This window comes from Ictidomys tridecemlineatus, chromosome 9 (genome assembly GCF_052094955.1).
Source record: "Ictidomys tridecemlineatus isolate mIctTri1 chromosome 9, mIctTri1.hap1, whole genome shotgun sequence".
Taxonomy (NCBI): domain Eukaryota; kingdom Metazoa; phylum Chordata; class Mammalia; order Rodentia; family Sciuridae; genus Ictidomys; species Ictidomys tridecemlineatus.
Window position 1 is genome coordinate 124209179 of NC_135485.1, and position 15074 is coordinate 124224252.

At 35.0% G+C, this 15074-nt stretch overlaps 1 protein-coding gene across 5 annotated transcripts in view; it reads left to right on the plus strand.

Moving 5' to 3' along the window:
- Nucleotides 1–15074, plus strand: part of Lrba (LPS responsive beige-like anchor protein) — a 648575-nt gene that overhangs the window by 84416 nt on the left and 549085 nt on the right. For all 5 annotated transcript variants that reach the window (XM_040293201.2, XM_040293202.2, XM_040293204.2 and 2 more), the window contains exons 7-9: nt 66–192; nt 821–940; nt 2629–2775. In XM_040293201.2, the coding sequence (XP_040149135.2) occupies nt 66–192; nt 821–940; nt 2629–2775 (394 nt within the window). The remainder of the gene's footprint in view (nt 1–65; nt 193–820; nt 941–2628; nt 2776–15074) is intronic.

Here is a 15074-nt window from a genome sequence, read left to right on the forward strand (position 1 = left end):
ACTGATTAGTGTTCACTTTGAAAATGAAAATATTTACAGGTAAAATAAAAACTTATTCTTCATAGTTTCAGAACCAGTAAAGGTCTTGGATATTCTGCTCATTTTGTTGGAGGCTGTTTGATTATAACATCAATAAAGTCAAAAGGAAAAGGCTTTCAACACTGTGTGAAATTTGATTTCAAGCCACAAAAGGTATGTGATCTTCTGAGTCATAGTTATGTTAACTGGGAGCTTTCTGAATGCTCTGTGTTAGTGACTGTCACAGAATACAGTATGGCATTTCTCAACTCTTTATGTTCTTTCAAAATAGTAATTTTAAATCACTGTAAAAGTGTTAACCTGTTTGATTTGGATCATGAAAAGATCAGATATACAGTTATTTATAGAATTTAAGGGAAATCCAAAGAGAAAATATTAAAGGCAGTTATTTTAGTACTGCAAATTTAACATATTTTCTTTTGTACCTTAAAATTTAGAGATTAATAAGTGCTTCATCAACATAATGTGTAGGTAGATAGGTAGGCAGATAGATAAGGCAAATATGTGAAAATGAAAGAGGGTATTTGTACTAGATATTTAGCTTTTATGGTTGTAAATTTGAAAATTTCCGTAATAAAAAGCTGGAAAAATTACTTCGCGGTTAAGTTCTTATCAGGTGAGAGCTTCCCTGAATAAATATTGTTCATGGAACTTGTATATTGGATTTAGTAAAAATAGTCTTATTTTATTTTTCGGTTTAGTTGAAATTTACCATGTATTATTTATGAGTATGGTTTTATTATTGGGAGAATCATTATTTTTATCTGTTTTGCTTATTCAGTGGTATATGGTAACTATAGTGCATATTTACAATCGGTGGAAGAACAGTGAGCTTCGATGTTATGTGAATGGTGAGCTTGCTTCCTATGGAGAGATAACATGGCTTGTCAACACCAGTGATGTAAGTGATTTCGAAACAGTGCAGTGAAAAAAAATATTTTTAAAGGATGAAATCTTCAAACTAAAAGAAGTTTTAAAACTTGAATATAAAATTTGGAATATTTTAATTTGAATTTTTATAATCATAATTTGGCTAATTACTTACAGAATAGAAGTTGTTAATGTGTCACATATTACTCATTTTTTATTATAAAATTATTCTGGATAGAGTGGAGATAGATAAGGGTTTATGAGTAGCAGTAGCTATGTCTTAACAGTGTTTGGATCAGTGATCCATTGATCAAAGTAAATAGCTTAACTACACAATTTAGATCATTATCATAAATGAAGTAGATGATACTTGCCTATAAATTTTATATATAGTTTATAGCTGCTCTTATAACTGTTATAGAGTTTTCAGGATTAAAAAAGAGATTCATAGGTTAGAATGAGATTCAAAATGTTCTTATTTGATCCTTAAAAACATTTTTTAAATAGGGAACTTAAAAAAAATAACCTGAGGAAAGTGAACACAATAGTCTCTATCATTTCTCCTCCTTTTATATCCTTTATATACATATGTACATATTACATAACGGCAACCTTAAGAGCTCAGGGTGTTATATCACACAGGCTTAGGTTCAAATACCAGCTCTGTCACTTATTGATTCTATGATCTTTTTTTTTTTTAAGTTGTAGATGGACGTAATGCCTTTATTTTATTTATTTTTATGTGGTGCTGAGGATCAAACCTAGTGCCTCACATGTTCTATAGCAAGTGCTCTACCACTGAGCCACAACCCCAGCCCCAATTGTATGATCTTACTTGACCTTAGTATTTTTCCACCTCAAAATGGGCATAAAATAGTATGTATACTAGAAGATTGTTAAGATGATTAAATGAAATAATGCTCATAAATATTAGCTGAGTGCTTTGTAAAGGATGAGTACTCAATAAATTTTAATGATATTTCTCTTTTTTTTAGAGAGAGAGAATTTTTTAATATTTATTTTTTAGTTTTCGGTGGATACAACATCTTTATTTTTTAATTTTTTTTTTATGTGGTACTGAGGATTGAACCCAGCGCCCTGCGCATGCCAGGCGAGCGTGTTTACTGCTTGAGCCACATCCCCAGCCCAATATTTCTCTTTTTTAATATGAAAATATTCACAAAGAAAAGGCCAATTCAGGGGCTTGGATTGTGGCTCAATGGTAGAGTGCTCGCCTAGCACGTGTGAGGTTCTGGGTTCGATCCTCAGCACCACATAAAAATAGATAAATAAAATAAAGGTATTGTGCCCAACTACAATTAACAAATCAATAAATAATTTTAAAAAGAGCCAATTCAATAAGTTTAAACCTGTTTCATTATTTTCCTCCTTGTGCCAAAGACTGCTCTTCTTTCTGGACTTTGGCTGCCCAATTATGAAACTTCAGAGTCATAATGGTTTCTCTGACTCCTCATTTACTTCCTCTTTGTCATAAAGTTGTATTTATTATACTTCAGAAAACTTACGTTATATTCTTTTCCATGGTGTCTTTTCTGATCTCCATGAAAGAGGGGAATGAATGAAATGAAATGCTAAATTAATTATTTTATTATATTCAGATATAGCTTAGAATAGACAAAACATTTATACCAATATATGTTTTGTTATTCCTGGAGGATGTAATTTTTCATTTAATAAAATCTCTGTTTTCTTTCATAGACATTTGACAAATGTTTCCTGGGCTCGTCAGAAACAGCAGATGCTAACAGAGTCTTCTGTGGTCAGATGACTGCAGTTTACCTTTTCAGTGATGCTCTTAATGCAGCTCAGATTTTTGCTATTTATCAGTTAGGCCTGGGATACAAGGTACTTCACTTTCTGTTTATTGCATAATAGCTGTTATATGGACTTGATTTGAAGGTGAATTATGCATGAGAACATTTACCTTAATTAACCAAACTATATGTCAGGGTAAATGGGACTACTATTGGGAAGTCACGGGGGTCAGAAGGGTACTTTGCATTTTTGAGAGAAATGCAGTGTGTTTGACCTTAATGGGGCACTGTGCAAAAACTGCTAGTTCAAGTTTCAGTTTTACTGAATGCTGCATTTCTTTTGATGCTGACATTAAAAAAAAAAAAAAACTGACACAATTATACATATTTATGGGGTATTTTGTGGTGTTTATACACACACACACACACACACACACAACACACATAATCTCTAACTCTTCTCAGTTCTTTCTGATAAAAACATTCAAAATCCTTTCTGCTAGCTTTTTTGAGATGTATAGTACATTATCATTAATAGTGGTTGCCTCACTTTTCAATAGCACACTGAACTTCTTTCTCCTGTCACATAGTACCCGTTGATCAACCTTTCCCCATCCCTTCTTCCCCTATTCTCCCCAGCCTGTGACAATCATAATTTTAACTCTCAACATCTTAGAGATTATCTTCTTTAGATTCCACTTATGAATGAGATTATGCAGTACATTGTCTTTCTGTGCCAAATTTTACTTAATGTATATCCTCTAGTCTTTTCCATGTTGTCATAAATGATAGAACTTTATCTTTTCTTTAATAACTGAATACTATTCCATTATTTATATTGTATTTTCTTTTTCCATTCATATAGTAATGGGGTACTTAGCTGTTTCTATTTCATGAATTTTACTATAATAAACATGGGAGAACAGATGTCTGTTTGACATACTGATTTCATTTTCTTTGGATATACACCCAGGAGTGGGATTGCTGGATTGTATGATAGTTTTATTTTTAATTTTTGGAGGAAGCTATAGTGTTTTCCACAATGGTTGTACTAATTTATATTCCTACCAACAGTGTGTGTGAGGGTTCCCTTTTCTCTACATCTGTACCAATGCTTGATATCTTTTGTCTTTTTGATTATAGCCATTCTTACTGGATGAAGGTGATAGTTCATTGTGGTTCTAATTTGCATTTGCCCAATGACTAGTGGTGTAGACCACTTTCATATACCAGTTTTTTATTTGTATATCTTTTGAAAAGTGTCTGTTTAGGTCTGTTGTCGATTTTTCGATTGGATTGTTTATTTTCATACTGTTGAGTTATTTCGTGTTCTTTATGTATTCTGGCTATGAACCCATGCTAATTGTGTATAGTTTGCAAATATTTTCTTCCATTCTGTAGGTTGTCTCTTTATTATTTCCTTTGCCATATAGAAGCTTCTCAGTTTGATATTATCTCACTTATTTGTCTTCACTTTTCCGTCCTGTGCTTTTGGGTCCTCACCTTTTCCAGTCCTGCAATAATGTCACTTTAGCTTTTGGATTTTATTTCCATGGAATGTCTTTTACCATCTCTTCCCTTTTAGTCTATACATATCCTTAGAGTTGAGGTGAATTTCCTAAAAGCAGCAAATAACTAAGTCTTGTTTATTTCCTTTTAGTTACTAAAGTTTTTTTTTTTTTTTTTTTTTTTGTTGTTGTTGTAGTTCTTTTTTCCCCTCTCCTCTCTTGCAGTCCTCCACTGGGGCTAACTGATGTTCTGTAACAGTGGGTTTTGTTGCATTATTTACTTGTTTTGAATTGTGTATTATGCAGTTTTGCTTTGTAGTTACTATGAGGCTTACAGAAAACACATTTTGATTTATTACAAGCCATTTTGAAATGATGGTAAAGATAAGAAAAGAAACAAAATATTAAATACTTATAAAAAGCTCTATACTTGTGCTATATTCCTCTTCATATTTTAAAATTTTTTGTTTTGTTTTGTTTTGTTACTGGGGATTGAACTCAGGGGCACTCAACCGATGAACCACATCCCCAGCCCTATTTTGTATTTTATTAAAAGACAGGATTTCACTGAGTTGCTTAGCACCTTGCCATTGCTGAGGCTGGTTAAAGATCATGAACTCACGGTCCTCCTGCCTCAGCCTCCAGAGCTGCTGGGATTATAGGTGTGTGCCACTACACCTGGCCATATTTTGAATTTGTGATGTCCCATTTTATATCTTTTTTATGTTGCCTGTCTCTTAAAACGTTAATGTAGCTATTGTTTAATGATTTCGTATTTTGTACTAAAAATATAAATGGTTTACATACAGAATTTGCAATAGTAACATTCTGAATTTGTCTGTAGTTGCTCTTACATGAGATTTATTCCTTCTGATGTTTGCTTCTCAGTTGTAAGCATCTTGTGTTCGATTTGAAGAACTCCTTTTGGTATTCATTGCAGGACTGGTCTGGTGGTGATAAATTCACTGTTTTTGTTTGACAATATCTTTAACTCCTCTTCATGTCTAAAGAGTAGCTTTGCTTGATACAGTATTATTGGTTGGCATTTTTTTTTCCTTCTGCACTGTGACTATCTTATTCCACTCTTTCCTGACCTATTATACTTTTGTTGAGAAGTCTGTTTCAGGAACTACAATACTCTTGTATGTTACTTGTTTCTTTTCTCTTGATGTTTTGAGAATCTTCTTTGTATTTAAACTTTGAGAGCTTGATTACAGTATATTTTAATATACAATATTTAGTATATTAAATAGTATATTAAAATATAGACTATTTTAATATTACTAAATAGAATATTAAAATACAGAATATTTTAATATTACTAAATAGTATGTTAAAATATAGAATATTAAAATATAGAGTATTTTAATATACTATATTTTTAATATAGTATATTAAATCTTTTAAAAAATATTTATTTTTTTAGTTGTAGTTGGACACAATACATTTATTTTATTTTTTTATTTTTATGTGGTGCTGAGGATCAAACCCAGGGCCTCACATGTGCTAGGCAAGCACTCTACTGCTGAGCCACAACCCCAGCCGCGAGTTGAATCTTTGATATAGTTTTTTAAATTCACTTTTTTAAACATGGTGCTGAGGATTGAACCTAGTTTCTCACATGTGATAGGCAAGTGCTCTACCACTGAGCTACCCTCAGGCTGAATCTTTGATATTCTTATACTTGGATACCTATATCATTTTCTAGGTTTGAGACAATTCCCATTATTATTTCTTTAAATAAACTTTCTACTTCTTTGACATTTGCAAGTTCATCTTGAACCTAAATTACTTGAATATTTGCTTTCTTTATTCCTCTCCATTCTTTTTTTTTATTTCCTATGTGTTTTGAAATAGATTGTTTTCAAGCCCACAGACTCTTCCCTGTGTTTTCGATTTATGCTGCTATGATGTCTTGTATTGCTTTTTTATTCCACTTAGTGTACTTTTCAGCTAAAGGATATGATTTTTTAGTATTACTTTAATCTCTCTTTTAGTTTTCTCTGATAAAGTACTGAGTTGTTCTTCAGTGTTTTAAAAAAATTTGTTTTATTTGTAGATAGGCACAATATTTCTATTTTGTTTATTTGTTTATTTTTATGTGGTGCTGAGAATTGGACCCAGTGCCTTACACCTGCTAGACAAGTGCTCTATCACTAAGGCATAACCCCAGCTCTGTTTCCTTAAAAAAAAAAAGTATATACATATACATACATATATATATATATATATATAGTGTGTGTGTGTGTATATATATATAAAATACAGTAAATGGACACAGTACCTTTATTTTATTTATTTTTATGTGGTGCTGAGGATCAAACCCAGTGCCTCACATGTGCCTGGCTAGTGCTCCACCACTGAGCTACAGCCCCAGCCCCTCTATTTTCTTGAGGTTCCTTAAAATAACTATTTTTATTCTCTGTCCTAGACTTCATACCTATTGATTGACTTATGATCAGTTTCTGGTACCTTATTTTGTCCAATAGGTGAGGTCGTAGTTTCCTGAAAGTTCTGGATGCTTGTTGGTATACAATAACATTTGGTCATGGAAAAATTAGATATTTGTTTTTATCTTCATAATGTGACTTTGTACCTGTTCTTCCAGAAAGTCTAAGCAGGTTGTTTATTTTTTCCAAGCCTATGACCAATGATGTCATTCTAGTACTAGATGGTGCTCTAAGTTCAGTTTTACTCTGAGTCTACTGTTGATGTGTTGTAACTATTTCAGCATTAGAGGGTGCCCCACTCTCATGCTTATTGCAAAGCAGTGGCTGTTAGTTAGTATGGACTCAGGGAGGACTATAAACAGTAGTCTATTCTTTCATATCTCAGCCTGGGCCTGGTGTTGTCCAGACACCTTGTCCGTAGTCACTGGCTCATGGTCATGTTCCATGGTATTTGTCTCACACTGGACTTTGCTGTAAAGGGACTGGTTCTGGGTTCCAGTGCAACTGTCTTCCTCTTTTTCCCTCAAGTGGACAGTAATCGTGTTGTATTGCCTGGAATTGGGGGAGGAATGCGATGGGTTGTGCTGTACTGCAATACTGAATTGTCCCACAGTCTGCTGAGACCAATACAGTTCAGGGGCAAGCCCAAGGCTCATCCTGCCATTGCCTGCTTGTGACTATGTATATTCATTGCCTAAGACTATTGCAGTCAGCCAGAGGTGATACTGGACAGAATAGAAATCCATTCTATTTGGGCACTGGATCTCTGCCAGGACTGGTTCAGAGGGTTCTTCTGTGGGCACTGGCCTGGGGACAGGAACCACTGGGACCTGCTTGGCATTGTGTTTCCCTAGTCCAGTACTGAGTTTCAAGCTAAAGTTCTACACTTAATTTCCCTATCCTTTTCCCTAGAGGTTGGTGTCTTTCTCTGGGTTGTACTACTCTTAACTGGTAGAGGGATGATTGGGTAGTTCCTTAGCCACTAGGTCCAGAGGCTCTCTTTCAGGGAATCAGCTTGAGATCAGGGGCCATGGAGTTCTTCCTGTCACGGTGTTTCACGGTGGCTAGTTGGTACTGGGTTCTAAATCTAAGGCTTATACTTTATTCCTTCTCCTTATCCCTAGTGGGATCTGCCTCTCTCCACACTGCTTTACTTCCTGGGTTGGGAGAGTGATGATTCTGACATCTCTTTTTTTCCTACCTTCTTCAATGCATCTTTTCTTATTATTATGCTAATATGATAGTCTTAAATTTGGTTTGAAGGAGAAATTTAGGGTCTACTGTATTCTTTTGGAAACAAAATCAACTTCTTTGAGTTGATCTTCCACTTATCAGTTATATAAAGCATGTACAGCTGGGTATGGTGGAACATGCCTGTAATCCTGACTCCTTGGGAGACTGAGGCTGGAGGATTGCAAGTTCGTGGCCAGTATGGCCAACTTAGGGAGACCCTGTCTCAAAATAAAATAAAAAGAATGGAGATGTAGCTCAGTGATAAAACCTGGTATGTATGAGGCCCTGGGTTCCATTCCCAGCACCACAAAAAGGTTAATTAGTTAATTTTGACAAAAGTTAAAGACTTCAACAATCAAGACGTAGAATATTTCTGTCACTACTGGTGGTTCCATTATGTTCCTTTCCAGTCAGTTCTTTCGCCTGACATATTCTTCTCCCATTGTTGTTAACATGCAACCATTGTTCTTTTTTTTTTTTTCATTTTAGACTTTTTTCTTAAGGTTTTATGTAAATGGAATCATGTAATATGTGCTTCTGTGAGTTTGTTTCTTTTCAGCATGTTTTTAAGACTTAACCATATTTTTTCTGTCATTATCTTAAAGTGGAATTGCTAAGCAACATGGTAGCTAAAATTGCTAAAGTATTTTCCAAGGTGATTGTATAATTTACATTATCTCTGGGCATAGTGGTACATGCCTGTAATACCAGCCACCTTGGAAGCTGAGATAGGAGGATTGCAAGGCTTCAACAACTTAAGCAAGGCCCTATGTCAGAATAAAAAAAGAGAAGGGCTTGTAACACACCCCTTGTTCAATTCTCAGCACTGAAAAGAAAATAAAAACCAAATCAAACAAAAAAACACCAGTATTCTCACAAGCAGAGTATGAGATTTGTACCTGCTATCTGTATCTGTTAATACATGGTATAGTCAGTCTTTGTAATATTAGACATTTGAGTGAATGTATAGTACTATCTGTGTGTGTGTGTGTGTGTGTGTGTGTGTGTGTGTGTGTATGTGTGTGTATGTGTATGTGTTTCTTTCAATTTTGAAAATGCTTTGCAGTCCTGGGTGTTGAACCCAAAGCCTCACACATGTGAGGCTAGTGCTCTACCTCTGCACTATATCCCCTGCTCTCATTCTGTTCTTTTTTTTTATTATTTATTTTTTAGCTTTAGGTGGACACAATATCTTTATTTTTTAATTTTTATGTGGTGCTGAGGATCAAACCCAGGGCTTTACGCATGCCAGGTGAGCGCGCTACTACTTGAGCCATATCCCCAGCCCTCATTCTGTTCTTAGTTTGTATTCTTTTGCTTACTAGATGTACTGACACGCTGGAGATCTTTCTCATTACTTTTTACCTATTTGTGTATCTTCTCTTGTGAAGTGTATGTTTTGTTTTTTTTTGAGATTTTTTCTTATGTATTATAGAATAGGTCTTTTTATCATACACAAGATTTACACATATTTTTCCTGAGTGTGTGTTGAGTTTTTGTTTTGTTAATATGGCTGTTGGAGAGTAAAGCATTTGATTTTTATGAATTACATGTTGTCGATTTCTTCTGTTATAATACTTTTTGTCTACATGAAAATATTTGAGTATTTCAATACTGGAAATATTTTTTCATGTTTTCTTTTGAGTTTTATGATTTTAGCATTCATCTTTCAGTTTATGATCTATTTTGAATGAAGTTTTGTGTATGGTGCATAATAGTAAGGATCAAAGTTCATTTTTTTTCCATAATACTATGGTCTGAATATATTTGTCTTCTCAAAATTCATATGTTTAAACCTAACTCCCAAGGTGATACATCTTAAGAGGCAGAACCTTTGAGAAGTTCCTTACTCACAAGGGCTCCATTTCTGTCTTAGGAAAGGAATTAGTGTCCCCATAAAAGAGTTTATCTAGGGGAGCTGTGGCTCAGTGGTAGAGTGCTTGTGTGGCACAGGTGAGGCAGTGGGTTTGATCCTCAGCAAAACATAAAAATAAATAAATAAAATAAAGGTTAAAGTAAAAAACAATAAAAGAATCTGAGGGACCCTTTTGCCCCTCTTCAGTATGATGCCATGGATTTAAGTTTCTACCCTTACAGTGGGGATTAAATTTCAATATATGAACCTTTAAGAGATAAATGCTGCCATGTTCAAATCATACCCACCATCTCATGCCTTTTTTTCCCTTCCACTTTAATAGCTTTAATATTCTTATAATGGAGGTTTACTGTTAGTGAATTTTCCCAGCTTTAGTCTGAGAAGGCTTTTAGTTTCTAAAATTAGAATTTTGATGTGAAAGTTTATTAGCTTTTAAGAGAGATTTTATTGTGATTTTCAAGAAGTTTCTATCAAAAAGTTGTGTCACCTCTTCAAAACCTAAATGTTGTATGTTGGGGTATTCTTTTTTTTTTTTTTTTTTAGTCTTTATTTGTTCTTTTTAGTTATTCATATGGTAGAAACCATTTTGATGTATACATACAAGCTGAGAATATATCCTATTCTAATTAGGACCCAGGTCTGTGGATGTACACATGGTGCTTTTCACTGTGGGGTATTCCTATATGTACACAGGACAGTTACGTCCAATTCATTTCATTGTCTTTCTCATTCTCATCTCCCCTCCCTTTGTGTAATCCATTGAACTTTGTGTAATCCCTGCGACCCCTTGTTGTAGGTTGGCATCTACATTTCAGAGACAACATTTGACCTTTCTTATTTTTTTTTCAATTGGCTGTTTTATTGACTTATATTTTGCAGTTTTAATATTTGCTCTTTTTAGTTATAAATAACAATAGAATGTATTTTGATGTATCATATATGAATGGAGTACAATTTCCCATTCTTGTGATTGTATATGGTGTAGAGTTATACTGGTCATGTATTCATATATGAACATGGGAAAGTGATGTCTTGATTTATTCTACTGTCTTTCCTATTCACATTCCTTGTCTAATCCGATGATCCTCTCCTCCTCCCTAACCCTGCACTTAATGTGAGCCATTATCCACATATCAGAGAGAACATTTGGCCTTTTGTTTTTTTGAGATTGACTTATTTCATTTAGTATGATATAGTCTCCAGTTCCATCCATTCACCTGCAAATGCCATAATTTCATTCTTCATTATGGCTGAATAATACTCCATTGTGTATATATACTACAATTCCTTTATCCATTTTTCTGTTGAAGGGCACTTAGGTTGGTTCCATAGTTTAGGTATTCTGAATTGAGCTGTTATAAACATGATGTGGCAACATTTATTATTGCTTGTATTCTTTTTTTTTGGGGGGGACTGGAGATTGAACTCAAGGGCACTAAAACATTGAGCCACATCACCAGCCCTATTTTTTGTATTTTATTTAGAGACAGGGTCTCACTGAGTTGCTTAGTGCCTTGCTGTTGCTGAGGCTGGTTTTGAACTCAAAGATCCTCTGTCTCAGCCTCCTGAGCCGCTGAAGTTACAGGTGTGTGTGACCATGACTGGCATGTGGTCTTGATAATTCTTTTTGGAGTGAGATAAAATCTTAGTGTAGGCTTAATTTGTATTTCTCTAATTGCTAGAGATGTTAAACATTTTTTTGTGTGTATTTGTTAACCTTTCTTCTTTATTTTTTTTGGTATTAGGGATTGAACTCAGAGGCACTTAATCTCTGAGCCACATCCCCAGCTTATTTTTATATTTTATTTAGAGACAGGGTCTCACTGAGTTGCTTAGGCTCTCACTAAGTTTTGAGGCTGCCCTTGAACTTGGATCCTCCTGTCTCAGTCTCCCAAGTGGCTAGGGTTATAGGCATTTGCCTCAGTGCCTTGCCTTGTATCATATATGAATGGAATACAATTTTTGGGAATTGTCTGTTTAGTTCCTTTGCCTATTTATTGATTGGGTTATTATTATTATTTTGCTTTTTGGTATTAAGCTTTTTGAGTTTATTGTATATTCTTGAAATTAACACCTATCTGAGATGTTGGTGGCAAAGATTTTCCCCCATTCTGTAGGTTCTCTCTTTGTTCTTGATCATTTTCCTTTGCTGTGGACAAGCTTTTTAGTTTGATACTATCCCATTTATTGGTTTTTGATTTTATTTCTTGAGCTTAGGAGTCTTGTTGAAGAATTAAGTTCCTCAGTGGACAAGATGGAAAGTTGGGCTTACATTTTCTTCTAGTAGGTGCAGAGCCTCTGGTCTAATATCTTGGTCTTTGATCCACTTTGAATTGAATGTTGGGCAGTGTGAGAGGTAAGGGTTAAATTTCATTCTATTACATATGAATTTCCAGTTTTCCTAGCACCATTGGTTGAAGAGCTACCATATTCAAAGGGAGGGAACCAGGTTCTCTCAAGTCTCTAAGATTTATTATATTCCCCTGCGTAAAACACTTTCCACACCTGATTTCTTCCTGGTCTCCTGGTCGCACCTCTGAGTCATTTGGTGGGTGTCTCCCAGGCCTGTTTTTTGGACCCAGCTTGGAATTCCCAGGTATAGGCTCCCACAGCTGCCGGCAGCTTAGTGGGGTGGCATGATGGATCTTGCCTTGCTCTCCATAGGTAACTGGGAGACACAGGGCACCTTTCCTGCGTCAGGTTACAGTGCAGCATACCCCCTGCATCAGTCCAGTGGTGACCTGGATCTTTGATTTCTGTGTATCATGACATGCCATGGTGCCACCTGAAGTGTGGGTTCCCTTATTCCCTTTCCATGCCTTGCCCACGTGGGTCAGCTCTGGCAGCCGCAGGTGGTGGTGAGCTTTCTTCTCTGATTATTACATCTAACCTTATGGGTCCTCAGGGTCTTCTGAGAGCCTAGTATTAAATCCTAGTAACATCTTACCCACCTCACTGAGAAGCTGTTTTATCTGCCTTCCTGGTCTCACACCATGGAGCAGCTTGGAAAGCGACCTCCTCTATCTACTCTACTGTCTTCCAAGCCTTTTCCAAACTTGTGTTGGTCTGTTCTTGTCTGTGCTTAGCCTACTTTAGGTTACTCATATTTCTTGCATCTGTTCTGGGTTTTGTCAAATTTGTAAACTTCTTACCACAATTTCCTCAAATATGTTTTTTTCCTCTGGGATTCATATTATATTTATTTTAGGCCTTTTGAAAGAATCTAATAAGTCACTATGCCTATTTCGTTTTGTTCTTAATTAAAAAAAATTTATTTTGGGAATTTATTGCCATGCCTTTTTGTTCATGAATCCTTCCTTCTCAGTGTCCAGTCTACTGTGTATTTCATCAGGTGAATTTTCCATTTCATGTATTTTTGGTTTCAATAAATGTTTATTCTTTTTTGTTATCTTTTCTTGTTCTTACCTGCTAGTCTTAAAAAAGAACCCCACCCCTAAATTGGTCAGAGATATAGTAGCTGCTTTTATTGCCTTTTTCTTCTCTCTCTTTTCTTTTGTCCTAGGGATTGAACCCAGGGCCTTTCACATAGGCAAGTGCCTTTCTACTGACATAACCTACATGTCTTTTTTTTTACTTTCATCATATGTGTTATTTCTGAATATGTAGTGACATTTTCATGGTTATTGGAGGCTTGTTGGTTTCTCTGTTAGTTTTTCCCACTCCATTTCACCTCTTAAAGGCCCAAAGTGTGTTCCTGCCAATACTACCATCCTGGGGCTAAGCCTTTTTCTTTGGACCTTTGGGGGACACTCATCTAAACCATAGCACCTTATTAGTTTTGGAGTGGATCTTGGGCATTATGATGTTTACCACATAAGTGTTTAGATTGTGTTGGTGTACTGTAAAGAAGGCTTGGTTTAGCTAGTCAGAGTTTCTTTAGGTGTTTTTTTTTTTTTTTAAAGCTTTGTCAGTGGGACTCAAGATAGTCTTTGGATCATGTTTTAATGTAAAAGCTTTATTGAGATCTAAAACATGTTGTTTTTTAGAATAGATAGATACCTGAGATAACCAAATTATAAAAGGAGAAGGCTTATTTTGGTTCACAGTTTCGAAGGTTCCAGTCCTTGATCCATTATTGGCCTTGTGGCTTTTGGGTCTGTGACAAGGCAGCAACATGTAGCAAAACTATACCCCTTATGCCTGTGATGTGAAAAAGAAAAAGAGGAGAAGGGGCTGATGTCCCTCCTCTTAGAGTTTCCACTGCCTCCCAGTGTGCCAAGCTGGGCACTAAGCCTTTAATCACAAGGGAAATGTCCTCTAGAGGACGTTCTAGTTCCAAACTCTGGCATATACCATTTGCCCGTTTAATGAATATAATTCATTGGTTTTTATCACAAAGTTGTGTAACCATCATCGCTGTCTACAGTTTATTTACCCTAAAAGGAAATCCTAATATTAATCCTCAGTCATTACTCATTTCCCTTTCTTCTCAATCCCTAGAAATCTCTAGCTACTTTCTGTTTCTACAGATTTGCGTATTCTGGCAATAAGTGGATAAAATTATATGTAGTCCTTGGTGGCTGGCCTTTTTTCACTAAGCCTAATTTTTCAAGTATCATCTCTATTTTAGCATGTATTAGAATGTCATTCATTTTCATAATTGTCTAGTATTCCATTGTTTATCCATTTGTTAGTTTGTGGACTTTAGTTTTTACCTTTTGGCTCTTATGAGTAATGCTGACATGAACACTTGTGTATGAATTTTTATGTGGACATTATGTTTCCTTTATTTGGGTCTGTTATTTAAAGTGGAATTGTTGGGTCATATATTTGAGGAACTTATAGATTGTTTTCTAAATTGACTGTACCATTTACATTCCCACAGTAGTGTATGAGGATTCTGATTTTTCCATGTACTCTTCAATATGTGTTATCATTGGACTTTTTGATTGTGGTCATCCTAGTGGGTATTAAGTGATAACTCATTGTTTTGATTTGTATTTCCCTGATAATTAATGATGTTGAGACTATTTTTGTTTCCTTATAAATTGTTTATCATTTTTGCTTAAAGACCTATTCAGATCCTTTACCCATTTTTCAATTAGGTTACTTGTCTTTTTATTGTTCAGTTGTTTTTAATTATGCAATTTTTTTTTTGTGTGTGTTGCTGGGGATTGAATGTAGGGCATCTTTGGGTAAGTGCTTTTCCTACTGAGCTACATCCTGATACATCCTCAGCCCTTAAACAAATTTTAATTATGGTAAAATACACAATAAATTTACCATTTTAAATAATTTGAATTGTATAGTTCATTATTGTTAATACATTAACAGTGTTTATTTATACAAATTAAGACAGCTT